At 32.4% G+C, this 27,352-nt stretch overlaps 3 protein-coding genes across 11 annotated transcripts in view; 2 read left to right on the forward strand and 1 right to left on the reverse strand.

The window, feature by feature from the left end:
• Positions 1 to 599: 599 nt before the first annotated feature.
• On the forward strand, positions 600 to 11,350 carry LOC146534169 (SPRY domain-containing SOCS box protein 3-like). Of its 2 annotated transcripts, none has more exons than XM_085194722.1 (6): positions 600 to 940; positions 1,224 to 1,420; positions 2,270 to 2,498; positions 5,431 to 5,661; positions 8,185 to 8,255; positions 8,847 to 10,153. In XM_085194722.1, exons 1-6 carry the CDS (start codon positions 808 to 810, stop codon positions 8,922 to 8,924), a joined length of 939 nt encoding a protein of 312 aa, XP_085050848.1. In that variant the 5' UTR covers positions 600 to 807; the 3' UTR covers positions 8,925 to 10,153. The 2 variants fall into 2 exon arrangements, with proteins under 2 accessions (XP_085050848.1, XP_085050847.1); XM_085194721.1 differs by lacking the exon at positions 8,847 to 10,153 and adding an exon at positions 10,669 to 11,350 and having other exon boundaries at positions 607 to 940.
• Positions 11,351 to 12,458: 1,108 nt separating this feature from the next.
• Positions 12,459 to 21,197, forward strand: AnxB10 (Annexin B10). 8 transcript variants are annotated; one of them, XM_085194791.1, is made up of 8 exons: positions 12,459 to 12,647; positions 13,030 to 13,206; positions 14,316 to 14,520; positions 14,901 to 14,980; positions 16,504 to 16,629; positions 17,122 to 17,254; positions 18,820 to 19,001; positions 20,801 to 21,197. In XM_085194791.1, exons 1-8 carry the CDS (start codon positions 12,636 to 12,638, stop codon positions 20,858 to 20,860), a joined length of 975 nt encoding a protein of 324 aa, XP_085050917.1. In that variant the 5' UTR covers positions 12,459 to 12,635; the 3' UTR covers positions 20,861 to 21,197. The 8 variants fall into 8 exon arrangements, with proteins under 8 accessions (XP_085050917.1, XP_085050919.1, XP_085050916.1 ...); XM_085194793.1 differs by having other exon boundaries at positions 12,460 to 12,647; positions 20,804 to 21,197; XM_085194790.1 differs by lacking the exon at positions 18,820 to 19,001 and adding an exon at positions 19,510 to 19,691 and having other exon boundaries at positions 12,460 to 12,647.
• A 2,219-nt stretch (positions 21,198 to 23,416) lies between these two features.
• Positions 23,417 to 27,352, reverse strand: part of Pat1 (Protein interacting with APP tail-1) — a 43,964-nt gene continuing 40,028 nt past the window's right edge. The window contains exons 8-13 of the mRNA XM_085194789.1: positions 26,951 to 27,109; positions 26,341 to 26,446; positions 25,754 to 25,896; positions 25,080 to 25,245; positions 24,480 to 24,608; positions 23,417 to 23,887 (exon numbers count right to left, since the gene is read on the reverse strand). Coding sequence (XP_085050915.1) covers positions 23,775 to 23,887; positions 24,480 to 24,608; positions 25,080 to 25,245; positions 25,754 to 25,896; positions 26,341 to 26,446; positions 26,951 to 27,109 — 816 coding nt within the window. The 3' untranslated portion in view covers positions 23,417 to 23,774. The remainder of the gene's footprint in view (positions 23,888 to 24,479; positions 24,609 to 25,079; positions 25,246 to 25,753; positions 25,897 to 26,340; positions 26,447 to 26,950; positions 27,110 to 27,352) is intronic.

Raw genomic sequence — 27,352 nt, forward strand, 5'->3', positions numbered from 1 at the left:
CAAATCAATACATTTTGGGGAGGAAATTGGACATTTTGGGTGTTGCATTTTATAAAATAATTTAAGAAGTAAATACAGAGGTAATGTATGTTAAATGGAGATTATTAATGCTTCTGGTGAAATAGTAGTTTGTTACGGTGTCCCAAATAACACTTACACAATTTAGTTATTATTTAAGAGAATAAAAATGTTTACTGTTAAAAAAAACTATTATAGCAATAACTTTTACCGAAATTTACATTTCTTTTGCGTCGTTGCGTAAAAATTTACATTATTTCTTTATTCAAAATAATAAATAACAAACAATGGCTAAAGCTATTTTAAATTCCCGCCATTTTACAACGATATTTCCGGAAGTTTCTCGGTAAAGAACCGTTTAGAAATAAATTATGTATATACACAATTTAGTCATCATATTTTAAAATAGAAATAGAAAAGTTAAATCTTGCCATTTTTTTAATAATTTTATGTATTATGTTACAATGAATATATTACATAAAATTTGTTAGTTGTTATCATATTTCTTAACGTAGCGAGAGGTCGTATAAATATCATTTCAACTGCCACTCGTTAGTTTTCACTGTTTTCAGCTAATCAGCTGTGCTATTTGTTCTTCTTGCTTGTAAATAGTCGCTTATTAATTGATAAAAAAGGAATTCAACGGAATATTCATACATGTTGCTGTGGGTCTTATTACGTGAGAACCGTAGAGTGTTATATTTACTGGCATTACAAAATTTTACCTGTAGCGAGTTATTGGAAAAATTAGCAATTTTGATATTATAGCTTATTATTTATGCGGTCACGATGCTGATCAATTTAAGCTCTAAATCTGGTAGTGACGAAAGGTGTGCGAAGCCTTATTGCCAATGCTGGAATAAAAAAGCACCTGTACTATGGACACAGCTGGGTTCTTGTACTTGCGGTGAAGACAATGACGGTAAAATATTATTGTAATCTTAATTCACAATGAAATGTGGTTAATGAACTATTTCCATTTCCTCGCTCTTGGTAACAAGACAAAGCGCGTCCTTTGAGTTCTGCCATTCAGCATGCAATATCTCGAAAATTGGGCAATTCGTGGGAAACGAAATGTATTGACACTAGGTTCCTTCTGCCTACTCTGCTATATGCGGGACTCATCGTGCTAAAGCCAAAAAAATACATCTTTTCTAGTTCAGATCAATAATTGGTAATGATAAGTAACAATAAAATTTCAACAGTAAGTGAATGGGGTTGGACACAGCCTGATAATAATGGGTCTAGCTGGGTTGTGGTCAGTGAAGACAAGAAACAAGTGACCTTCCACCCCCTTTATAGTTCAGGAACAGCTGCGGCTAAAGGGGACACACCATTTTTACACAATTACCATTATTATTGGGAAGTTAAGATATTGACTGAAACATATGGCACTGATATTGTGAGTTAATAATTTTTTTAAGCTTATAATTGTTTTTATTTATTAATTTTCAGAAGGCAGGATTAATTATATATAATATACTCGTCATTAGACTTTGTAATAAATCAGTTTCACACTGTACCCCGGGGGTACACACAGCAGGGTAGGCAGAGGGGACCTCTTTCTGTCAAATTCTTTGAGCCTTCACTTAGAGGAATTCAATGCCGGGCTTTTACCTTTGTGGCAAGAGCAATGAACTGAAAATATTTGTAAATAATAATTCATTCCCTCGAGTGGGGATTGAATCACAACTGTCATGTTAGTCACACCCTTGCCCCTGTGCCACAATAGCCTCAATTTTTGCATTTGTAATACAAAATAATAAAAAAAATTGTTACATTGTTGGCAAATGTATGGGCAATTATTTTTATTTTTTCAATCTGGTAAGAAAACACCATATATGTGAGGAATAAATTGTAAAGTTTAAAATTATATATTAATAATAAATGTTTTCAGATGTGTGGATAAAGATTGTTTGAATTCCTGTTTAGTTCATTGATACTCTTATCTTTTATTCTTTTTTTTTGTTTATCTATCTTTAAATGTTGAACAGTATCGTGCATATAGCATGGTTGGTACCTCTGCCTAGGTTAGGTTACCCTCGTAAATCTACAACCTATTGTGTTTACAATCACGCCCCTCTGCGACTGCATCACAACGGAATGTATGTTTCAGCATATTTATGTCGATAACATGTCCATAGTGGTACCAGTTCAAATACCAGTGTTAAATATTTTTCTTTTTTTACTTTGGACACAAAAACTTTACAAAATATTAGAAATGGTACAAATATATATTTTTTATTTACAGATGGTAGGCCTGGGTTCTGACAAAGTTAACATAGTCGACTCCCAATTTATATTCACATCACTATTAGGCAAGGATACCGAATCCTATGGCCTATCGTACACTGGTGCTATTAGACATAATGCAGTTATTATTAAAGACTACTTGGGGTTCTGCCGTGGCAGCATTGTTGGTGTCAGAGTTGATATGTGGCGAGGGACACTGGAGTTTTATGTTAATAGAAAGCCTCAAGGTATGTTCCCCAGCTGTTGAGTCACGCCGTATCCCGCACATAGCGCGGTAGGTAGACGGAACATTGTAAATGATATTAAGTACCTTAATAGATACTCTTTTCCCCAGTTTCCGCCGAATTAATACACATTCCTAGGAATGGGAATAGAATCCACAATCATTGCGTTTACCTGTTCAACTATGTCACAATGATATTCATGTGATACATGAAGTTTATTATTTGTAACTTATACATATTTAATAGTTTGAGAACGTCGTAGGGCAGGGGTACAAAAGTGCAACTAAAAACGCGACACGTAGATTCGATTCTCACTCGGGGGAATGAAATATCTAATATATTAATTTCCTCCCTGGTAACGAGGCCAAGCGCGTCGTTGAAATCCGCCACTCAACACGCAATGCCTCAAGAATTCGGCGAAAAGTTGAGAACGGAAATATCTAAATGGGAACGGAGTGTCTTAACACTAGGTTCCCAGGTTCCTTCTGCCTAATCAGCTAGGTGAGTGATACATCTTGAAGCAAAAAAATATATTAATATATGTTTATAGTATGATGTCTGCCTCACGTTTTTAGATTAATTATACAAACTATGATAACTGATAAGACAAAATAGAATTCCTATGTAAATTATACATTAATAAAATGTCTTGACCATTGTGCTCGATGGGAACGCGATGGTTGTGAGTTTGATTTTCACTCGAGGCTATAAATTATTACATTTCCCCCCTCTGGTAAAGACAGTATAAGTACATCGTTTTGTTTCGCCAAACATGACTCGATGTTTAAATTGGGAACAGAGTGTTTTGACACTCCTTTCTCTTTACCCTGCTATTTGCGAGAATCAGCGTAATAGTGGATTTTATAAAGTTTTAAATTAATCTTGCACGTGTTTTGCTAAATCTTATAAATCAGTTTTTAAGCAAAAAAAATATATTACCATTGTCTTATTTTTAACATTCCCAAATTAAAAATACAGACGTACAAACTTTTTTTTTTCAATTTCATGGTTAGTTTGCTTTATGTGATTTTAATTTACATAATTTTATCGTCGTGCAATGTGGGTTCGATTCGTGGGTTAAGTTCGGCCATTCAACAAGCTATGCTTCCAGACTTCTATGGAAAGTGGAGAATGGAAGTGTCTTAATGGGAACCTAGTGTCTCTAGGTAATGACTATAAAATTAGAAGGAATCTATATGGGACGCGTCAAGACAAATAGGCAAAGGGTACCAGTTCCCCATTATTACTGTTCCCATCTTACCGCCGATTTCTTGAGGCATTGTGTGTTGAGTGGCGAAAGTAAATGCTCTATTTTGCGTCGATACCAGAGCGAAAAATTGAAAATATTAAATATCTCATTCCATCAAGTGGGAATCGATCCCACAGCCGTCGCGTTTAGTGCACAGTGTCGGCCTCGACTCGGTTTCTTTGTATATAGTTACTATAAAGCCAACGGGAGAACTTTCTCTCTTTTATACTACAATTTATTTCGAGCAATTATAATTATCTATACTTGTTTTAGTATCAATTAGAGCAATAACTACGATAAGCTTAGGTCATTTAAGGTCAGTGATAACGATGTCAGTGTACAAAGATCCTAACGTGTACGGCTTATCTGTTTCCTTATTAATGCATTTGTTATTCCGATTATTTTATAACTTAATTTAACCTGCGGGTTCGCCCGCGTTTTAAAGGGAATTAAATAAACAAATGACCGAGGTAACTCTGACCGCCGCGCCTGTGCAATAGGTTGTACCTAAACAAATAAGGTAAAGTAATATATCAGATAGTAATACTTCAAAAAGTTGTCCAGTACAAAAATATATTTTCAAGCCTATAGTTCTTGAGATTAGCGTACTTACTCAAATAAACAAATTCTCTATAGCGTTATAAAAGTAGTGTATGGTTATATTTTAAATGAAACCATGTAACCGGATTAATCGCGTACAATATATCTATATATATAAAATCGAAAGGTCACTCACTCATCACGAAATCTCAGAAACTACATGTGCTAGGTATCTCAAATTTTGCATAGGAGTTACTTATAGGACGTAGGTGCTCGCTAAGATGGGAATTTGCAATATTCGACTTCTAAGGGGTTGTTTTTGGGGTCGAAAGTTTGTATGAAACTTCGTTACTACAAATACTAGGAGTCTCAAATTTTGCATGGACGTCACTTATAGGGCGTAGGTACTCATGGAGACAGAAATTAATAATAACATAGTTCACGCAGGCGAAGCCGCGGGCGGGCCGCTAGTAGTATTATATATTCGAAAATAGTAGTTACAGTAGTCCGTGGTCACATGCGGTGGTAGACAGAGCGGGCGCCCGTTTGTCTGTCAGGACTGGTTCGAACAGTCAAAACAATACATTAATTTATTATTAATTTATTTTATATATATAATCATATTGTTGTTTGTTAAAATGTCAAGATGTGACAACAATCATTAACAACTTGATAAGGTATATCCATTTACCTAATACCTATTGATATATTCAACATTACAACACGGGTTACATTATAATAAATAATTTTTCGTTTCTAATCATATAGTAGAAAGCCGATTACATGGATCAAATTCAAATTCAAATTCAAAATATTCTTTATTCAAATAAACTTATAATAAGCACTTTTGAATCGTCGAATGAACATATGAACAAAAAGCTACCACCGGTTCGGAAGGCAGTTCTGCTGAGAAGAGCCGGCAAGAAACTCAACAGTTCAGGATCAACTCAACAGGATCTTGTAAGAATCCTTACTATCTAAGGTATACTTAGGTAAAGCTAATAAAAGCGTGGTTACAAAAAAGTTGAGTTGAAAGCACAAGCGTGCGACCAGTAGTTTCCCTCTACCTACCCTGCTGTGTGCCGGAGACAACCTGAAATATATATTAATTCATTGTTTTACATTTTATTTCTCATTCTATTACAGGTATAGCATTCTGCAATCTTCGCCGCCACGAAGCCCTATACCCAATGATCTGTTCGACAGCAGCCCAGTCGTCCATGAGACTCATATACGCCGCCTCCTGGCGCGCCTCGCTTCTAGTAGACGCCGCAAAGATATTAGCGAGTACTATGAATAGTGACAGACGATCGGAGATACCGCCCGGACTTCAGTATACGTTTAGATCGCAGTTTTGGTTGACTTTGCCTTCTGAGGGTAAGTTTGACTTAAGATTCCTTTTTGTTTCTTTTAGCTTCAACTACCAACCTGAACCTACCAACCCTGCTATACATCCCTTGGAGTAGAGGAAAGCTAGTGTTAAGACATTCCGTTCCCCATGCTCCGCCCAATTTTCGAGACATTGTAAGTTGAGTGGCGGAACTCAACTTTTCATATCTTTGTTACTTGGCAACAAAAAGAACAAAAAATCTAAATCTCCTAATGTAATTGTTTGGAGAAGTCAAATAATAGAATTAGAACATTAATCAATCAAAATCGTATATAAAATAGTTTATATTTTTAGTACGTGATCATTAATGGAATGTATGTAGATATGTTATCTTATTACTTTCACGTGAAAGGAATAAGATAATTTATCTACATACATTCTCTCTAACACTATCTCGAGTACTTATGTATATAAAGAAGCCCCGTTGGTTTTATAGTCCATTGACCACTTTCGATTCATTAGTGGCGTAACTAAACGCTGTAAATTTTCCAACTACATTTCTTTTAAATAAAAATATTCTCGCATATGCATATAATGAAAAAAAATAAAAACACAAAGTGGAAGTGAAAACGACGAAGGTATGATTCCCCCCCCCACTCTGGCAGATAAAATATTTTTTATGGCATTGAGTTCCGTCACTCACAGCACAACATCCACAGATATTTTCTGACGGAGGCTTTGACTGTTGTTTCGAACGGATCTTTTTGTGTAAATGTTTTTTTCAAGCTTAATTTTTTGTTAGTATATATTGTGTAGTGGGCACGGAACAGCCCCCCTCCCCCGCATTCCTACGTTCATAGCAATATCTTAATCTCAAATTAAGAGCTCAGTCTCAAGTTAAGGCGTGTCCTTACCTTACTGTTGGTTCTCTCTGCCTAACCTGCTACGTAGAAAAAACGTGACGCCGCTTTTTATTACTTTATATGTTCCATTTTCATGGATAATCTTCACTTTATTAATTCTCTATATAAAAGTCAATAATATTTTTGTTTTATCTCTACGCATTAATGTTTGTCTCTCGACTTAGAATGCAGTAGATAGGTATATGTGATAAAATTAAGCTTTGTTTGACACCTTTGAAATGTTATTTTACATATTGAAATTAAATTTTTATAGAAATATTTATAGAAAACGTATAAAAATTTCAACGTAGCGGGATTTGAATCCGTGCCACTGTTTAGGTGTTCAGAAGACAGTTTCCAAGAGGTGCATGTTCGAATCTCACTGCGTATAATGTTTTACACACTTTCTGAAAACATAAAGATAAATAGGTTAAAGTGAACGCTTCACTCAAGAAAAGATTTGTTTAACAATATTTGAATCGAGTACCGCCGCGAGTAACGAACGCGTCATCATTTTTTATCATAATCTTACGGAATACTTTGCATTCTCATTGTTAATATAAATCAAATATAATTAATCATTTGTAGCTTGTTTGTTTTAAACAGAGATTACATTATTCTAACCGTACCTACGTATATTAAATAAAAATATATATTTAGTTTTACAATAAACATAAAGTATGTAATATTTAATACTGCATACTTTTATTTCTTAACTTTCAAAGGCACAGGGAACTTAGTGTTAACACACTCCATTGCGAACTTTCCGCCGCTCGAGGTATTGCGAGTTGAGTGGAGGAACTCAGCGCCGCGCTTTGATTTTACCAGGGCGAGGAAATCGAAGAATTGAGAATATTAAATACTTTATTCCCGCAATGGGAATCGAACACCCAACAGTCGCGTCTACAGTCGTACGCTCGTGCTCATGCTCGTCATATTAATGCGCTAATCCAGAAACTACAGGCTCAAACTAGAAAAAGCTTCGTTTGCTGGATAGTTAATTTATCAACATTATCCTATATTATTTATTACATCACGAATTGTTTCGATGTAAGCTACCGTAACATAACTCTTATTTATTTCCATGTCAACACGGAGGCGAAGCCCTGAGTGAATATCGAACCCACACGACCTCTGGCCTAAAAGTCAAAGTCAATAACCCCTAAACAAACAAACTATTTCAAATATAGGTTATTTCCTAATCAGTAGTAGTGTAAAAAATTCTTATCAAGTAATAAACAGATAAAATATTACATTGACCTTAAATTGAAAAAAAAAAAGAAATAATATATAAGAAATTAAAATTGTACAGTCTACGAGTATGTTTTGTATGTATAAACAATTTTAATTATATTGATTACAATTAATCATTTATAGATTTATTTTGTTGTTGCTATGGAAATAGTCATTGATATGAGTACTTGACGTTATCGTTGGCTTGGTGGGCCAATGTCTAACGGTACACGCGACGGCTGTGGGTAGAATCCCTGAAGAATATTTTTTTTATTATTTCTAATAAGCCAAAGCGCGGTGTTGATTTCCGCCATAGAATATGCATTGTCTAAATTGAAATTCAAATATAGCAAGTACGTGTTAGAACTGGAATATAGTCACTGATTTCATTTTATTATGTAAAATAAATTAAATATATTTTTCTATATGTTACAGATGACAATATAATTGATGAAAGCGAAAGTGAAGACACAACTGAGACTGAAGTGAAAATTAACAATAGTGTGGTAAGTAGTAAATATAATGTTGCACCATTTCATATATCATTTTGATGATAAATATCGATTTCAATAATTATATTAAAATCGATTTTCTAATATCATACGATTTATATGTCTTTTTATTATTATACAAATAATAATGATTAACTAAAACTTGGGCAGCACAACTAAAATTATGCATACATACATATGTGTACTTGTGTTATTTCATATTTTAACATATCGTCAATTAATCTTAAATTATAAAAATACTAAAATTTCTTTTTAGCAGGTTTAATTCCTTTAACAATCTTTAAAATATGCAATTTAATCTTTTATTTGGTTTGGTATTTTTATAATATTTATTGTTTTTAACATTTTACAATATTCTTAAATTATCACATGTTGCATGACAGGAAAAACACTAAAATATAATACAGTAAAATACAAAAAAAATAGAAAATAATTTTCAATTTACATATTAACAATAAAAACATACTATATACTTTACTTCCAAATACTACGACTACTTATAAATTACTTCAAATAACAAGAAAAGCATATAAAAATAAAAAAAAGAATAATACCACAAGTTAGATATATATTCTTTATTTATAGACCCTGTCATCCTGCATGAGGAGGCGCCGTAGGCAGAGGGCGGGGCCATATTTCGTATTGTCTAACCAATCGAATTAGAATTTATTATTTACGTCCATTTAATTTGGTTTTTAACTTTCATTTTTGTGTATTTGTGTTTCATTTTCATTTACAATGACATGATTTTTTATTTGTTTGTGCAAGGACATAAAATTATAGAAAAATGTATATTTAATTCTAGTTTGCCTTTTTTTAAGTAGACAACACTATTTTTTAAATAAAAATAAGTATGTGTATATTTGTTACAAAAAAAATTCAATTTGACCTTTTTTTTAAGTAAAACAATTTTATACTCTGCGTTTATGTCATAGATAGATTTAAACCCATTATTACATTTATCTTTAATATTTATTTCATAACAATAATATTTTTTTTAATTATATTAATGATTAATAATTTTATTTCAAAACGGAGTGGTCACTTAATAGTAACTAGCTGTAATCATACAATTTTAAATATAGATATACCACTGTACTCAACCGCGTGGTGATAAATGGAAATTAACTATCTATCAATTAACTTCCAAACCAAAATTTTCAAATTGATTTTTCTATTCGAAAGTTCCTTCATTCGAACAAACTCTTTAAGTCAGCTTCACGCTGCATCCTGCACACAGACGGGTAGGCAGAGGGAACCTAGTGTTAGATTTATTTCTTTGCCGGAATATTACATAATTTTTTACTCTTGTCTGATGTTCGTTTGAGTTAATAGTTAATCTTACCTTTATATTGTCAAGAACAGCGTCACGTACACTATTTAATAAAAATAAAATGTTAAAAGTGAAAACGCGACGTTGCCATCAGCACAAGAGGTGTAGGCCAGGTCGGTTGTCAAAAAGCTGTATAGGCGCTAGACTTCGCGGGCTGTAAGTAAGTTAGTGTAATAGTGGTTGTCAATTTGCAAACAATGCCTCACGCAGGATTCGAATATATAAACTTCCAGATTTACTATTTCCTGCTTTACTATCTACAAAACCTAAAAAAAAATTGATTCATTGATAACTGTTTTATTAATATTTAGTTGTATTAGCATTATGTTATGAGTAAACATAATATTTAAAGAACTTTATTTATTTATTACTTTTATATTGTAGATATTAAGTAGTCAATCATATGTTTTAATTAAATTACATTGGTATGTGTTTAAATTCAGTTAAAATTTATATAAAAATAATAATTTGATGTTTTATAGATTATAGATAAAAAAATGTCTGTGATTATAAAATGTGTCAATAATAATTTGCTTATATTAAAGATCTCTGATAGATATATTTTGTTTTATTTTTCTCATTGTTTTGTTATATATGTATGCTACTTAATTATTTTGAATTAATCTAAAAAAATATATAATTAACTATTTAGTTATAATGCCTGCTATCCAAATTTGTCTTTTCCATTCAAAATTTTAAAAATTCAAATATTTTTATTCAAAGTAAAAAGTTACAAGCTTCATTTTTGAACGTTGAAAGCAAAGAACCTGCGCAAGAAACTCAGAAATAAAATTGATATATATTTTTTGTTCTTATAAGTTTATTTTAGTTATGACTACTATATATAGTTTATAATTATAGTTTTTATTATTATATATTTATTTTTATTCTATGTCTTGTGATACAAACATTATTGCTGTCCAAGTTTTTAGTGTTATTCATAAATATTTGTAAATTAAAAAAAAAATGTTACGTTTTGTTTAACTCTTAACTACTATACTGTTTATATTTACAGTCCATTTTTCTTGGTATCTTCATATATGTATAATTAAAATAAATAATGATTTTTTTCAGCTAAACAAAGTTCTTCCAAGTCCATATATGAATGGCTTCTATGTAGACAGCGTGGATAGAGACTACCGGGTAGTTGTTTGGGAGTAAAAACCTTTTTTTAATCAGTTCTTATTTGTCTATTATTTATTGTATAAATGTAGCTTTTAAATGTTGTTCTAGAATAAATTTAGGGAATAAATTATAACAATCATCCTTTTGTCATTAATGGTTAATTTAATTTTAATTCACAACTAGCATGTTATGATATACACAAGGTAATGTTATAATAGAAATTATAAACATTGGCGATTGATTGATTTCTGTTTTTTTTCTGTAAAAATAAATTTGAAAGTTTTTTATATGAAAAGAAAAACAATGAATAATACATTACACCCTTAACAATTTCGTGTCTGCACCTGCTCTTGTTTTAATTGTAATGTATTGTTAACCTCTTGACTAGTTTTATCAATAAAATTAATTTTCTAGACAAGAATTTGTAATAAAACAGTGACTTATTATTTTCAATTAAATTATCGACTATATTTGTATGTTTTTATAGCTGTTTGTGTTACATGTAGATGTAGCTAATAAGTAGGGAAGCTAGTATTGCATGAAATGTTGAGGATGATCGCAATGTTTATTTATTAAGTGACTTTCATTATATGTGTGATTTAATAAAGAAATCATATTAATCATAGAAAAACTGTTTTACTTTTACGAAATAAACTATTGGCTATCTATAGTGACTATTTAAATTATATTTTAATTATTTTAATCTCTCTCTCTCTTTTATCACATCTGAAGTTTCAATATGTAAAATTTTTATTCTTTTTTTAAGTAAGTCTTGAATTATAGATAGATGGCCCATAATTAGTAGGACATTGTTACATATTGAACGAGGCCGTTGTGGCGCAGCGGCAAAATGGCGTGACTGTAACACGACGGTTGTGGTTTCGATCCCCACTCGAGGAAGTGAAATATTTATTTATTTATATTTCCGCTTCTTCGCTCTGGTGTTGAGGCAAAGCGCGGCGTTGAGTTTTGCCACTCAACATACAATCCCTCTAGAATTCGGCAGAAAGTGGGGAACGGAGTGTCTTAACACTAGATTCCCTCTGCCCTCCCTGCAGTGTGCGGGATATAGCGTCGAACGGATGGATACTAATTGAACTGATAAATATTAGATTTATAATTTAATACATTTTTAATAGAACATCACGTGTTTAAAAGCCCCAGGATGGTGCTACTTTGGTTGCGCGCATGCGCGGGACCCCTGACGATGGGTGCGCCTATTATTCACTTTGCGTATGTCGCGTCGCTGTTACACCGAAATTTGTCTTGTCAAAGTTTCCTTTATTAAACGCCTATGTTACATTTACATAGAATGAGAACATATTACTTAACTGTTGTATAAGAAATAAGAAAGTGGTTTATAATTTTAATAAATATTTCCAAGAATATTAATGTTCTTTTATTTAAACTCAGCAAAGCAGCAGTACAGCACAGCTTCACGCTTTATTCCTAGCGCTAAACGCTACGGACTCTACATACCTCTTTCGTCTCATCCATTGTCATCAACCTCTTCATACATGCCCTCCGGGGGTCCTCATGCTTTTTACTTCGATCGGGGATACTTTTGGTCGGGAGCCCTGGGCACACCCTGGCGCACCCTGGGGGAGGCCTATGTCCAGCAATGTTCAGTTCTTAATTTGTGGCGCTTCGAGCATGCCATGGTATCATTAATTTGAAAGAAAAAGATTACTATGGCAACATTACATTTGAAATGTCAATGACGTCATCAACTCGGCATTCTTAATTTCTAATTAGGAAATGTCAGTCGGACATCGGTGTTTTTCGTGGCAGCAGTAATATCAGTTATTCGTGTTTTCGTGTGAAAAATTTATATTTTGTATAAAAATAACATCTCATTACAATTATTTTTAGATACATTATCTGAATTATTCAGTTTTACGTTGCAGATTTATAAAATGTCTCCCCACGTAAGTAGATGAAAACGTTTTATTTTTATTAAAGTGTTTACTAAAAGGTTTTAGGGCGGAACCTGATGACATCAGGGTGTAATTGAGCTTAGGGCGGGAAATTGCCTTGACCTATTACTTTTTTGTTTCAACTACTTATTATATAAATTATATATGAATCATCACTGTAATATACTTCAATTATTATATATTTTAATTTAGTAATTGACATAATTACAGTAGGAATTAAGAATTTATTAAATACACTATATATGGAACATAGCATGGTGCATGGGGAAAGAGGTGTCAACACTAGGTTCTCTCTGCCAACTTTGCTACATATTCAGATTCGATTCAGAGCTACAAAAGACAAAATAAATAAAAATTGGTTAAACATTTTTAGCGTGAGCCCACTGTATATGGTGTCACCAACTTCAATGCGGCGGAAGATGCAGCTACCCTTAGAGCAGCAATGAAAGGCTTTGGAACTGATGAGCAGACTATTATTGATATATTGACTACACGGTCTAATGCCCAGCGTCAAGCCATTTCTCAGGCATTCACTCATGAGTATGGCAGGGTAGGTATTGTTTATTGGAAGAGTATTTTTTTATGCATGTTGTAGAACAAAAGAAATAAAAAAAAAAAGTTTTATCCTCCATAATTATAAGTAAAAAATATTGTATACATACAATAATTTTTAGAATAACAATCATTATGAATAAAATTAAATAATTATGTTAAGGGAAGTTAAATATATGATGGGGAGAGCGAACCTAGTGTTCCCTCTGCCTAACCCGCTATGTGGATTGCAAGTTCAATCCTCACTGGGGATGTCATGTACGCTGATGACTGCAACCTATATACATGTATAGAATGAGATCTTGAATATGTCTTGAAGAAGGGGTAAAAAGAAAAATTAAATTTCCTTTATGTATTGTCTTACATGCAAGAGATTTCTAGAGATTAAAAATATATATATCTATACAATATTTTACATTTTAAAACAATGTTAAAGCAACATGTTCGTAATTTATCATATCAAGGTCAACATTGTACTAGCATTAATAATGGTGCAAATTATTACATAACATCTATAAACAATGGTTGTGTTTCTCTAAAGGATTGTTTGTATTACCACTCTACCACTTTTAGGCTATAATAGATTGCTTTTAGAATTGTTAATATAAAAAAACACGAAAGGCAGATTTTTGGGTATTTTATAAGATTTTTTCTAGTAAATTTGTGATGTTGGTTGAAAGGTTTGTACTGATGACTCAATCACAAGTAATTAATAAAAGTCTTAGTCTAAAATAGCCAGAGAGACAACCTAGCATTTTTTTAATTTATTTCTTAAATTTATTTGGTACAAATTTTTCATAAATATTTTTTTAAAGAGATTGCTTCCTGCACTTTCATAACTCTCACTGACATCATTAAGACAATTATTTAAAACTTTTTTAGAGAGATAATTGGACCTACAAATATCAAGTGTATGATGTTTCAGACAATGTCTTTAGATATATATTTTTTCATTTTATGTTAACAAACATAACATTCTTTAAAACATAATTTTTTTAATACCATTTGACAAGAAAAATATAGATTTTCTAACATTGTAATTACAAATCTAACTTATAAAAAACTATTTATACAATATAAAACAATTACAATTTCCCACAAAAACAGAATATAATAGAAGATCTAAAATCTGAGCTTGGTGGTCATTTTGAAGATGTGATAGTAGCACTGATGCTACCACCAGCGGAGTACCTCTGCAAAGAATTGAACCACTGTATGGAGGGCATGGGCACCGATGAGGAAGTCCTCGTCGAGATACTGTGCACTCGCACCAAGCCAGAGATAGCAGAGATTGTTGAGAATTATGAGAGATGTAAGTGATTTTATTTAGTTTTTTTTAAAGGTGGAACAGGCCAGGCAGTTAAGGCCGTCATGGCGCAAGGACACAAGAATGCGACTGTAAATGCGACGATTTGATGGCTCGTTTCCCACTCCCCCGGGTGAATGAAACAAGCCAACAAATCGTCGACTTTCTTACCAGAGCAAGGAAATTATTAATATTTCATTTAGGGAAAGAAATAATTATATAAATAGATAGCAAGGTTTCACTTATGCAATGATTATGAATTTAATTCCCACTCGGGAGAGTTAATTATTTTCATTTCTTCGCTCCGATAACTCGACAGCGCAGCATTGAGTTACGCTACTTAACACATATCTTGAAAATTATTTAGATAATTTTTTTATATACAGTGTACAGTCGTCCTCTCGCTGAGCACATGTGCTCCGAGACTTCAGGTGACTTCCGGCGGCTTCTGACGCTCATTGTTACTGTAAGTTATAATTACGTATATAGTACAATTTTTTTTTATTTTAATAATAAAATAATTATATATATAGAATGTTTATACGTTAAAATAATGTTTTTTTTATTTGATATATTAAACTTTTTTTTTTGTGTTTGTCACATGTCACTGTTTTGTATGTTTTAAATAAGTCACGTAATTGTCACATGTGGGTTCGAGTGCCACTCAGTGTAATTTTTTTTTATGAAATATAGACATTTACACGGCCTCTTAAAACAAAGTTTGAATAACATATATTGACTAACGTACTAACACTAACAATAGCTTGTGCGTTGATTTTCTCAGCTAATAATTAATAGCTTATATTAATAATAATTTAATTTTTAAACCACTTGAATAAATAGTATCAGCTTGACGCTGAATAAAATTAATATTTATGATATATGTATTTAGTTGTATTCTCATACGTCACGTCTTTTTTGAAATTGATATGTTATAAATTGATTTTGAAGTTTTTTTAACAAATGAAATCATGTGAAACAATTTCAGCTTGACTATTACGTGCTAGTCGCAGGTTCGGGTCCCACTCGGTGTATTTAAAATATATTATTGTGTGTAACTAAAAAGGGAAAAGGAAAGATTGGCGAGAAATATTATTTTTATTTGTTACATTACATTGTTTGAATTGAAGACTGAATCTAGAAGTAACATTGTCAACTATACGAGATTCTAAAAATGTATATTTTTTGTATGAAAATGTTACGTTAGACAAAAAGTGACGAACGAAATGATTTAAATGAGAACAAGTATCTTAACATTAAGTTAGTAGGTCCGCCCTGCCTATCCAGCTGTGTACGGCATACAGCGTGAAGAAAAAAGATAATGTAACGTAAAGACAAGTAATTTTATTATAAAAGCACGATAGTGAAATAGAAAGCTTGTCACAAACTTTACTTTCGCTTAAGCAGAATCTTTGCCTCGGATGAACGCCCAAACAGAGCCTCCTTTCACTCGCTCCTTTTATTTCGTTGTCGTTAGAAAGTGAATTTTATGTACCTTTTTTATGTTCCAGTGGCAATATTTTTTAGATTATGTTATTTTATTTGTTGTGGATTCGATTCTCAATCGGAGGAATAGATTATTTTATTTTTTTTTTCCGGCACACACAAAATGACTCGAGAATTCGACGGAAGGTAGGGAATGGAAATGTCTTAATGGTAACGGAGTGTTTTAAGATTAGATTCTCAGATTCCCTCTACCTACCTTGCTTTGTGCGAGATACAGCGTGAAGCTAAAAACAAAAAAATTACGCGTAGCGTTATACTCGGATATTTATTGATGCTATTTCAAGTTGTGCCATCTTAAAATGTTAGTATGGAGGTATTTTTTTCTTCCTTAATATGAAGGGGAACACTTCAAAAGAAACACTTCGAAAAAATATAATAACCTTTAAGAAATCCCGGGCCCGATTGTCCCTATTCTCCTCTATCCCTATACCCATGTCTGGTCGTTTCATCCGGGGCATGGAACACACAGCACGTGTCATGTAGCGCTCAACACAGGGTGCTCGTGACGAAGAGGCGGGTGTGGACCCTCAAAGGGCAGGGGAGTGCGCCCAGCAGCTGTACGACGCGGGCGAAGCCAAATGGGGGACGGATGAGGAGGTTTTTAATAAGGTAAATGTGGTTTATAATATGATAATGGAATATATTATATTCAAGTTACAGGATTTACATTAATCTGAATGCTATGTTTTGAGGCCGGTCGTGGCGCATAGGCACAAGCCTGCCACCGTAAACTAGACAGGCTGTGGTTTCGATACCTACTCTCTGCTGTGGTAACGAGGCAATGTGTGGTTCCGCCATTCGTCACACAATGCCTGCGGAATTCGGTGGAAAGTGTTTTTATGGGAAAGGAGCGTCTTAACACTTAGGTTCCCTCTCTTTATCCTGCTATAAGCAGGGTACAGCGTGCAGCTAAAAAATAAAACTGAAGAATTCGTTTGATTAGACGCTTATTTCAAGAATTACTGGCTCAAATTAAAAATTATTTTTTGTGTTGCGTAATTTATTTATCGAGGTAGGCTATAATATATATAGATTATTTATAAAAATGTTAAAATGCAAAACTTAATTATACCAAACTATGTTTCTGTCGGCTTTCCTCAGATACTAGCCCACGAGAGCTTCGAGCAGCTCCGCTTGGTGTTTGAAGCGTACAAGCAGCTGTCGGGGAGGACCATCGAGCAGGCCATCAAGGCGGAGATAGACGGAGAGTTGAAGGACGCCCTCTCTGCCATAGGTTAGTATTGAATTGTTACCAGCAGGCCTGTGACTAAGCGATGGTTGTGGGTTCAATTCTAATTCTATTTTATTTTTTATTTGCTCGCTCTGGTGACACATACACTCAACACGCAATGTGTCGAAAATCTATTGTATGTTAGTGGACACTGACTTATTTTTTTGTATAATGGGTTTTTCTTAGCTTTTTTTCCAAATAAAGCTATGGTTTCAATTCAAATTCAAATTCAAAATTTTCTATATTCAAATAAACTTATTATTAGCACTTTTGATTCTTCGAATGAACATATGAACAAAAAGCTACCACCGGTTCGGAAGGCAGTTCTGCTGAGAAGATCCGGCAAGAAACTCAACAGTTGCTCTTTTCAAAATCAATGGTACAATCTATTACATTAGTTGGCAGCTATCCTGCATTACATTCAATAGACATTATTTTTACATTACATTCAATAGACATTGTTTGTATTGAAACACAAAACATTATATTAATTAAACCAGAGAATAATATTTTAAATAATCTTTCGAGTTATATTAACAATAAAGAGCCAATAATGAGGATATGAAAGATTAATGAAAAAAATAGAAATTTTAAACGATGTATAGGCATACGACTTTATAAAATTTAACGACAATTGACACTCTTGCATTCTCAGACTCGAAAGGAAGCTACCAATTGATATTTGTCAGTCGTTTTTAAGGGATCGTTTCGTGTTCGTTTTTCTATCAGTTTTTTTTGTTTCTCAATTATTATTAAAAGAAAATACCTAGGTTTTTGTAAGAATAATTCGTTTTTTTATGTATTTTTTAGTAACTTTAGACATTTTTTTTCTTTATTTGACTTTACAGTTGTATATTATGGTTTATCCTATTAGCTAAAGCTCAAATGAAAAAAAAATTAAAATTGCTTCACGGGGTATCCCGGACACCGCAGGGTAGATAGAGGGAACATACTGTCACGACACTCCGTTCCCATTTCTTTGGAAAACGAAATTTGGACAATTTTACATTTTATTTATTTTGAGTTTTATAACTAATATCAACAGTGGGGTTCTATATAGTGTGGCTAGTGGCTTTTTACAACAGTAATTCGTTTTCCCAATCTAATTTTAACAAATAAAGTTATCATTATAAAAGGTTAACAGCTTTAAGACGTATATTTCATATAATATAGCTAGGTAAACAGAAACAACGTAGAACTAAGTACACTTCCCATTCAATTTCTCATAGTCAATATCTCGACAAGAAAAATAAAATATAATCATTCCACTTGTGAAGATTCAATCCACAACCACCACCTACACAGTCATACTCTGTCTTAAAATATAATAATAACTATATTTTTTTAAATATTTTTTATATTTAGAATGGTACAGTATGGTCCACGACTTGTGGCCGCCCTGAAGATAGGCTTTCTGAACTTTTGTGCTTTGTTCACTCAAAAATAGTAAAATTACATCTACACAGGAGTCGGACCTTACTGTAATTCTAAGCTTTACACACATAATAACAATCATAAAAAAATTTTTTTCTTCTGTCTTCGTCCCAAAAAAAACGAAAACATTCCAGTGGAGTGTGTAGAAAGTGCACCGGCTTGGTTCGCGAGTCGTCTCCGAGCGTCAATGCAAGGAATGGGAACTGACGACCGCACTCTCATACGTATAGTCGTGAGCCGATCAGAACTGGACCTCGGCGCCATCAAGAGGGAATATGAACGTCTTTACGATAAAACACTGGAAAGTGAAGTGCGGGTATGTTGTGGTGTCACGTCACCGCGTGACGGCGTGTTATGGTGTCATGCCATGAATATATGCTGACCGTGACCAGTACTTCGTGTCATGTCCTGTCATGTGGCGTGTTAACTTGTCATCGTCGTAATGTGTTACAATTGACATACCTTGTAATAACGCTTGTCTTGATATTTTTTGGTTTCGATGTTTTTTATGAAAATAACAGTGAAATCATTTTATTTTTAAAATATATAATATTGATAAATTTTTATATGCTTAACAATTGGTGTGCGTACGTCATGACAGGTTAACACATTATCAAGATTATCATTTCCACTCCACCACCCCATGTCACGGAGTCATAGTCAGTGACATTGTGTCACCAACGCCAATTCGGAAAAAGGTAAGTTCCCTTTTCTTTCAGGTTTTTTACTTTTCAGCGTTAACCATCACCCTGGCGTGACATAGTGACTCGACTCTCTTTTCTCCGTTGGTGACTTCAAAACTGATCAGGTAATTATTGTTTTAGTGGAATGTGTGGAGAATGCGCCGGCATGGTTCGCCCAGCGCCTTCGCGACGCAATGCAGGGCGCCGGGACTGCTGATAAGGTGCTGATAAGAGTGATAACGACCCGCTCGGAAATAGACCTGGGCGATATAAAGAGGGAGTACGAACGATTGTTCGATAAGACTCTGGAAAGTGATATCTCGGTTAGTTTTTTGTCTTTTTTAATTTTTTTTGTGTTTTTTTGGAATGTTTTGTCGCTTGTTTACTAAACTACGACCTCACTTTACTTCCATTTGCCCAATATTTTTTTAAGATTAGATTGTCAAAGTTAACAATATATGGCATATTGTATTTGATGTATACGAATATCATACGAATTTATCATTTCCTGTGATTAAACCCTTGCCGCCCCCCCCATATAAAGTAACGTTACTGTAATGTGTCTAAATGATTGCCAATGTTTATTTGCATAAATCTATATATTTATATATATTATGTAGCTGAAATATGCTTGGCTTCATTGTTGGTAATACTTTATTATCTTTTTTATTTATTTAATTATTTTTATTTACTATTATATTTCATTTTTAAATCACTGCTAGAACTTTACAATATTTATTATTGTTATACAGAGAATTAAAAATAAATATATATATTTTTAATTAAGTATTGCCAACACCCCAGCACTTTTAATTTTAATAAGTTAAAGCACATTATAAGTTATTTTCAAAATTTTACAAGTTTCTACTGTACTATCATTTATTTTTATCGACTTTTATAAGTTATCTGTGACTATGTATTATTTTATGTGTTGTAATGTGTTTTAATTTTCCATTTTCTCTGCATCTTCATTGCTGGATTAGGAGGTGAGGGAGATTTTTTCTACTTATAAAAGTATTCTGAAATACTATTATTTTGAATAACTAAATAAATAAATATTTAAGATTTCAGTCTACAGTAATGACTGTAGACTGAAATAAATGTATTTGACTTGAACTTTACTTTAACGAGCTACTGAAGAATATTTATTAAGTCATAATACTTATGAAATAGTCAAACTTCAAACACAGCCTCTTTCTGTCTATCAATTATTAATTATTAAACTAATAATAAAAAGTATGTATAATCTCAAGCTTAATAAAAATTATTTAGCATGAACTCTCAATAAAACAAAAAAAAAGTAAATAATTCACTTTTTCAAATATTACGCAATACTAATCACGACGCGTTTCTTTACGCATGTCCCACTGTGCGCTGAACTCTTGCACTACGACAATTGTTGCGGGTTCGATTCTCATAACTTCGGGTGTAGCAGGGCGAGACTTCAGGCGACTACAAACGGGCCCTCGTCGCCCTTCTGGGACCTGCTTAGAAGACATAGTTTTGGAAAATGCCTATTTTTTTCTCGTATAATTATGAATTTATGATTATTATTGGAGTATACTCGAATTTGTATGAGAAACATGAGAGTTTTAAATTTTTTATAGATATTTAATTATATTTTTTAGATTACTTGTAGCCTTGACTGTGCCTTGATAAAGTTATTTTGCAAACTGTTTGTTGATACTGATTGAATTTTAAAATTGTTATTGAATTAAAATATATTAGAGGCATTCCATTTCTCATATTGTCACCAGTGTGTGTGTTAAGCTTTAATTTATTCTTCTCATTTTGATTGAAAATAAATGTTCATTTACTATAAGTATAAATTTGTGTTTTAATTTGTACCATTTTAGTTTTTGTCTAATTTAGATTTCGCTAAATTAAGCTTCGCAGTAAATAAGTCTCAAGTACCTACAATGTACACTTTTTATGTAATAGAAACTAGAAATATAATATGGCAATTTCTTATTTCTCATATATCACGTTTTTTCCTCTATTTCATATATTTTGTTCTTAAAATAATCAAAAAAAAATTAAAAAATTAAAAACTGAAGACCACTCAATGGACACAAGTAAAAAAATATCTATACTGCAAAATTCAATTAACTGGAAAAATATATTCAAAATATTTAAGATTAAAATAATACTACACCACAGCAATAATTCAGAGAGTGGTGATTGAAGAGTTTCAGTTAGACAATATCACATTTGAGGTTACTTTCATTCTAAAGGTGCAATATAAACAAATAACTTATCAGTGGTTCCTTACGCTTATGAGAGCTGGCTATTGAGTCATATTTATTTACTTGGCAACATTAAATAAGATTATGATTTGAAGAAAAGAAATGACTGAATTGCATGGTGTCACTTGATGACCATTAGCGTCTGGGTAGTTAGTCTTGTGAAGTGTGTGTGAAATGAAGGTTTAAAGGGCCTTTAATGCACATTTAACCCTAACAGTAAGCTCAGTTTTAAAATAAGTATAATACTGAACTATTTAATGAGTACAGTAGTCCAAAACAATTACAACATATAAAAATGACAATTTAATATAATTTTTGTTGTTTTAGTAGAATTTTCCCATGCATGGATTATATGATAATTAGATCTTAATTATCATATAATCCAGGAATCCCACTAAGCACACGTCATAACGTTCCTTAAATAACAAAAACAAAGTGTGTTTTTTAATAATATATTTAATGTTTATATTATTATTAAGTAGTACAATTTTGTTAAGACCGAGTTCACATTAGTCTTGGCTCTTTTTCGACAAAAGTTCTAGAGGTCAGGCACTTTGATGGATATTTTTCGTGTGAGAGCAGCCGTACATTTAAGTATAGACTACATTTTTAGAACGCAGATTTTTAACTTAGTTTATGAGATAAGAATCAGAATAATATCAAAAGAAATTTCGAGATAAATATTTCAAATGTTCAAATCTTATGAAGGCACAAAGAAAAATTAAATTAATTATTAAAAAGAAATTTTACTCATCTAATCGATTTAGTGGTAAATAGTATTAAAAAAACAATAATTGATCCAAATTAAATTTTTTAGTACCGGATGAGAAAGAGATAAAATTAAATTAAAAAAAATATTTACTAATTTAATCAAATGAAAAAAAAAAAACCAAAGAATATGTGTATAATAATAAAAATATGTAATAAATACAAATTTACATTATATTATAACTTACGATTATAATATGATTAAATATCTAGTTTCATATAAAAAATTACTTTAAAATGACAAAGCATTTTGTTTATTTATGTAAAATTTATTTTGGTGTGAGCTTTGCACTCCCATACAAAGTTAAGTAATAATAATATGAGAAGAGTATAGCAAAGTGTATAATTTATATAATATGTATGTATATTAAATTATTTAAGAATACTTTTTAACATTTTTTATTGGTTGTTAACCTCAAATTCGTAATTTTAATCTTCACATTCGCATTTTTACACCTTAAATTCATCCAAAATCAGAATTGAAATTTCTATGTAAAAATCGTCACTAGTTTTGTTTAGTTTGCCCAATCAATAATTCCAAGATATATTAAAATCATATTATTAAAAAAATATTTAGTAAATTATATATTAATGAAATTGCCAAAATGTTTTACAAACATTAGAGAAATAACTTTAGCACGCTCGAAGCGCCATAAATAAAAAACTGAACTGAACTTATAACTTCATAAAATTTATCTGGGTATATGGTATAAATAAGTAACAAATTAAAAGAATATTAAAAAATATGAATTTGAAGTTCAAAACCTTTAAATTTAATAATAAATGAATTTTATCTATTTATTTAAAGTTTAATAGCAAAAAGGCTGTGAGCGCAAAGCTAATGGCAGTTATCTACCGTGTTCGTATAAATACTGTGCGTATTGACCGTGCAGGGAGTGAACCCACACTGAGTAGACGTGACAAAATTTGAGCATATGTAAGAAGAAAACTGATTATATTACTCGAAACCAAGAAAAGTGACTATTACTTACTTTGTATTATTTAAATTTTCAGGGAGATAAAAAAAACATGTATAATTTTTTTTATATATATTAATTATACTTCAATTATAAATTAAAAACTAAATTATTGATTTTTCTAAGAACTTTAAATTAACTATACAATTTCATATATTTAATAAAAAATACACAAACTTGTCACGCCACAAATGCACAGCCTAACACTAAACTATTACACAATACAATATAACTATTCAACACACTTTTAGTCACTGATATATAAGTACTGACACTTCATAAGCACTTTGTCACTTTTCACTTTAATTTCCATACTTCATCATTGTAACTTTATAAGTTACACATATTTTCTTCAATTTCCCGCGGGATTGATAAGTTTGACTTGGGTCCGGGATTCATATCCCGTGGTGTTCAGTCAGTGGGTCTCGGTGGCGGTACTAAAGAACTTTGACTGTAGTTGGTCTAAAGGAATTACTTTTTCATCACCTATGGCCGGTTGTTGTTCCGCTTTTGATTGTTCTCTGAGATCTGAAATGATTAAATTATGGTATAAAATAAATACAAACATTTGTCATTACATAAAACTCATTTACTAGCCGATGTATCTTGTAGAGTTATTAAGTAATTTTGCATTTATTATAAAACAAATATTGTTCTTTTTTTTAACTTTTTATAATTTTTTTACAAAATGTTGTATTTACACATTTTTAACATGTAATATAAGTGTGAGTAAGTATAATTGTAAGAATGCAAGTATAATTGTGTTAATGTTTAGTGTAACTAAGAGTGGAATAATAATTGCAAACACAAGTAAAATTGTGTCTTTTGATTGGGTTGATTTAAAAGTTTATATATTTTCTTATCCATAATTTGAATGTTTAATATTTAATATCAGCTTGATATCTTGAAATAAATTGTCTTGACAGATGGACAACAAAGTGATTTTAAAAGGGTTCCGTTTTTTCTTTATGAGATGCGAAATACCCTAAACATGGGCGTTTAAGTAGAAAGACAACTGAAAGAACATATGTATAAAAGTATGAAGAAGTGTAAGTGTAGTAGTTGAAATACAGGTGTATACATTCAGTTGCTAGATTTGTGCAATTTGTGCAACTGTTACCGTGCCAGTGCTGCAGCAACGCATTGTAGTGGCGCGCGCGCTCGTGGCGCTTGAGCTGCGTGAACACGTGCACGAGCCCGCGGTAGTCGTACTCCAGACCCGAGTAGCGCTCGCCGAACAACTTTAGACCTATAATAAACACAATTATTATTTACATATTGAAATTATACAGGGGTGATTAGTGGATCAATGAAAAACTGACACAGGTAAGAAAGGAGGTCATTTCTAATTGTTTTTAACCTATTTGGCATGGTCGGAAATTTTACCACCGATATGTTCGCCATTGAAATAAAAATACCTATATATTACATATATGCCCTAATATTATGTTCAAAATAAAATAACTAAGTACTGAGTGCGGAGCATGTTGAGCGGCGGAACTCAATCACGCTTTTTCTTGTTACCAGAGCGAGAGAATAAAAATATTACATATTTAATTTCTTTCGGAGGGAATCGAACCAACAACCTATCATACAGTCACACGCTTCTGACCCTAAGCCACGACTGCCCTCCGATTAGTGATACATAATAAAAAAAAATAACAGATAAGATAGTTAGAAAAATAGATATTTCATAGTAAAAATAACACTCGGTACTCACTAATAGAAATCGACCGCAAATACAATTTCTCAGCAGCGCGATGCATGTTCATATGGTAGTTGTATAACGACGCCAGGTGTCCCACGCTCAGACCTACTTCGTAGTCTTCAGGACCCAGAAGTTCTTCTTTAATTGCTATTGCTTTTAAGTGCATTGTCTCTGCATCCTGTTGAAGAATGGATTTAATTTAATTATTAATATAATACTAACACTCGGACGGTCGAAATTGTTTTAAATATACATAAACATTTTCTTACTAAAATAAAAATACATCAAACATAGAATGTGTAATCGAAGATCTTATAACACACATATACCATGACTTATTTAATTTAACAGGCAATACATAAATAACAAATAAATTTAAATATTTTTAAAATATCTTAATTATTTATCTCACAGTATGTAAAATGAGACGTAAATGAAGTATAGAATAATTTATTACATAGAATATTTATTAACGAAAACTTACCGAAATCTTTTTTGAATTTTCTACGCTTAGTAAAGAAAAATACTTTTTTTTGAAAATACTAAAAATTTTTTTTTTGCGGGATTTTAACTCGCGCTATTGGACAATTTCAAAGGGCGTTAAATTTTTATGCATATTGTAAACAGAAAATTTTTCCATTTTTTTTTAATTTATTTTTTATAAGTATAAAAAAAGGAAATCGAACCTGGAACTTCTGCATGCTCTGATAAAGCCTGCCAAGGTTGCCGTAATGCTTTGCCGTTTGTACATTCTTCTCACCGAACGCCATCATACTCAACTCTAGAGCTGCTTTGTGGAGGGACTCGGATTCTTCTAGAAGACTCGGTTCTGGGGAAAAGAATTTTATATTTATTAATTTATAAAAAAGCAAAACGCGGAGTTGAGTTCCTCTACTCAACACGCAATGCCTTGCAATGCCTTGACATGAAAAAGTAGGGAACGTCGTGTCTTAATGGTAAAACGGAGTGGAGTGGAACTGAGATTGCTTTAAGCACTAAGTTTCCAGGTTGGTTGATACATTGTATCCTATACATAGCAGGGTAGGCTCTGTCTACCTGCTAAAGTAAAGCTAAATGCACGCAGTAACATAGTGTATGACTGTTATCGCGGCATTTGTGGATTCGATTCCACACAGACGAATGAAATATTTGTTAAATCCGCCATGTTGCGAAAATCCGTCGGAAATTGGGGAACGAAGAATCTTAACACTAGGTTCCCCGTGCCTACCATGCTATAGTAGAGGAATAAAGTTTAAAGTTAAAATAAATTTACCTCTCATGTCCTGCCCCGCGGGTGTGTCCAAAGCGATCTCCTCTAATATAAGGGCTTTCACACGTTTCGCGGATGCCAATAGCAAATGATCGGGAGGTACGAGGTTCTGAAAAATAAAAGTTAATATATTACGTTATATAACTTATGTTTAAGCTTTACGATAGATCCTGCTCATAGTAAGGGAACATCCAGAGGGAAGCTAAGAATCTAGTGTCAAAACATTCCGTTCTCATTAAGACACTTTCGTTTCCCATTTTCCGCCGAACTCGATTAACTTACCAGAGCAAAGAAATGAAAATATTAAATATTTAATTTCCTGGAGTGTTCATACACGAACTTCGAAAGCTCGTTTATACTCCTAATTGCATTAATGCAATGCAATACATAAGAGAAAATACAATCAAAATTTTCATTTACAACAGTACAGCAGTAAGTAAGTTTAGCCGATCCATGAAAGTTGTTAAGTGCAAAATAGGGGAAAGAATAAAGGTAATATAAATATTTTATTAGTGATGTTTACAGTCAGATGTTGTACCGCCGTTACGCCATTACAGCCCCTACTATTCTCTCAAATAGAGCACAAAATCAAAATAGTCGAACCCCCATCCACCTGTATAATACGTATCGCCCGCTCAGCGTGATCTCTCGCCTTGTAGAACCTTCCAGAAGAGTATTCCAGAACGTACAACGCGTAAGCGAGGTCCTCTTGCGCCGTCGCCACGTGAAGGCTGCTGCGGCCGAACACGCGGCGCAATGTTGATAATGCTTCCTGTCAAGCATACGTCAAATGTACGTCTAATATCATCTATAGATTATATATAATATAAAATATATATTGCCAGTTCTGATTAAGGGTAAGATAAATTTGTATTTTATTTTGTAAAATATGAGCATAGAAAACGAAGACCGTTGTAGCGAATTGAGATGTCTGACTAACTATATAAGCACAACAGTTGTAGTTTCGATTTCCACTTAGTGTAAATGAATTATTTCCACTTTCTTGTTCAGATAA

This window comes from Heliconius melpomene, chromosome 12, assembly GCF_056956725.1.
Source record: "Heliconius melpomene rosina isolate 202511_hmr_F chromosome 12, ASM5695672v1, whole genome shotgun sequence".
NCBI lineage: Eukaryota > Metazoa > Arthropoda > Insecta > Lepidoptera > Nymphalidae > Heliconius > Heliconius melpomene.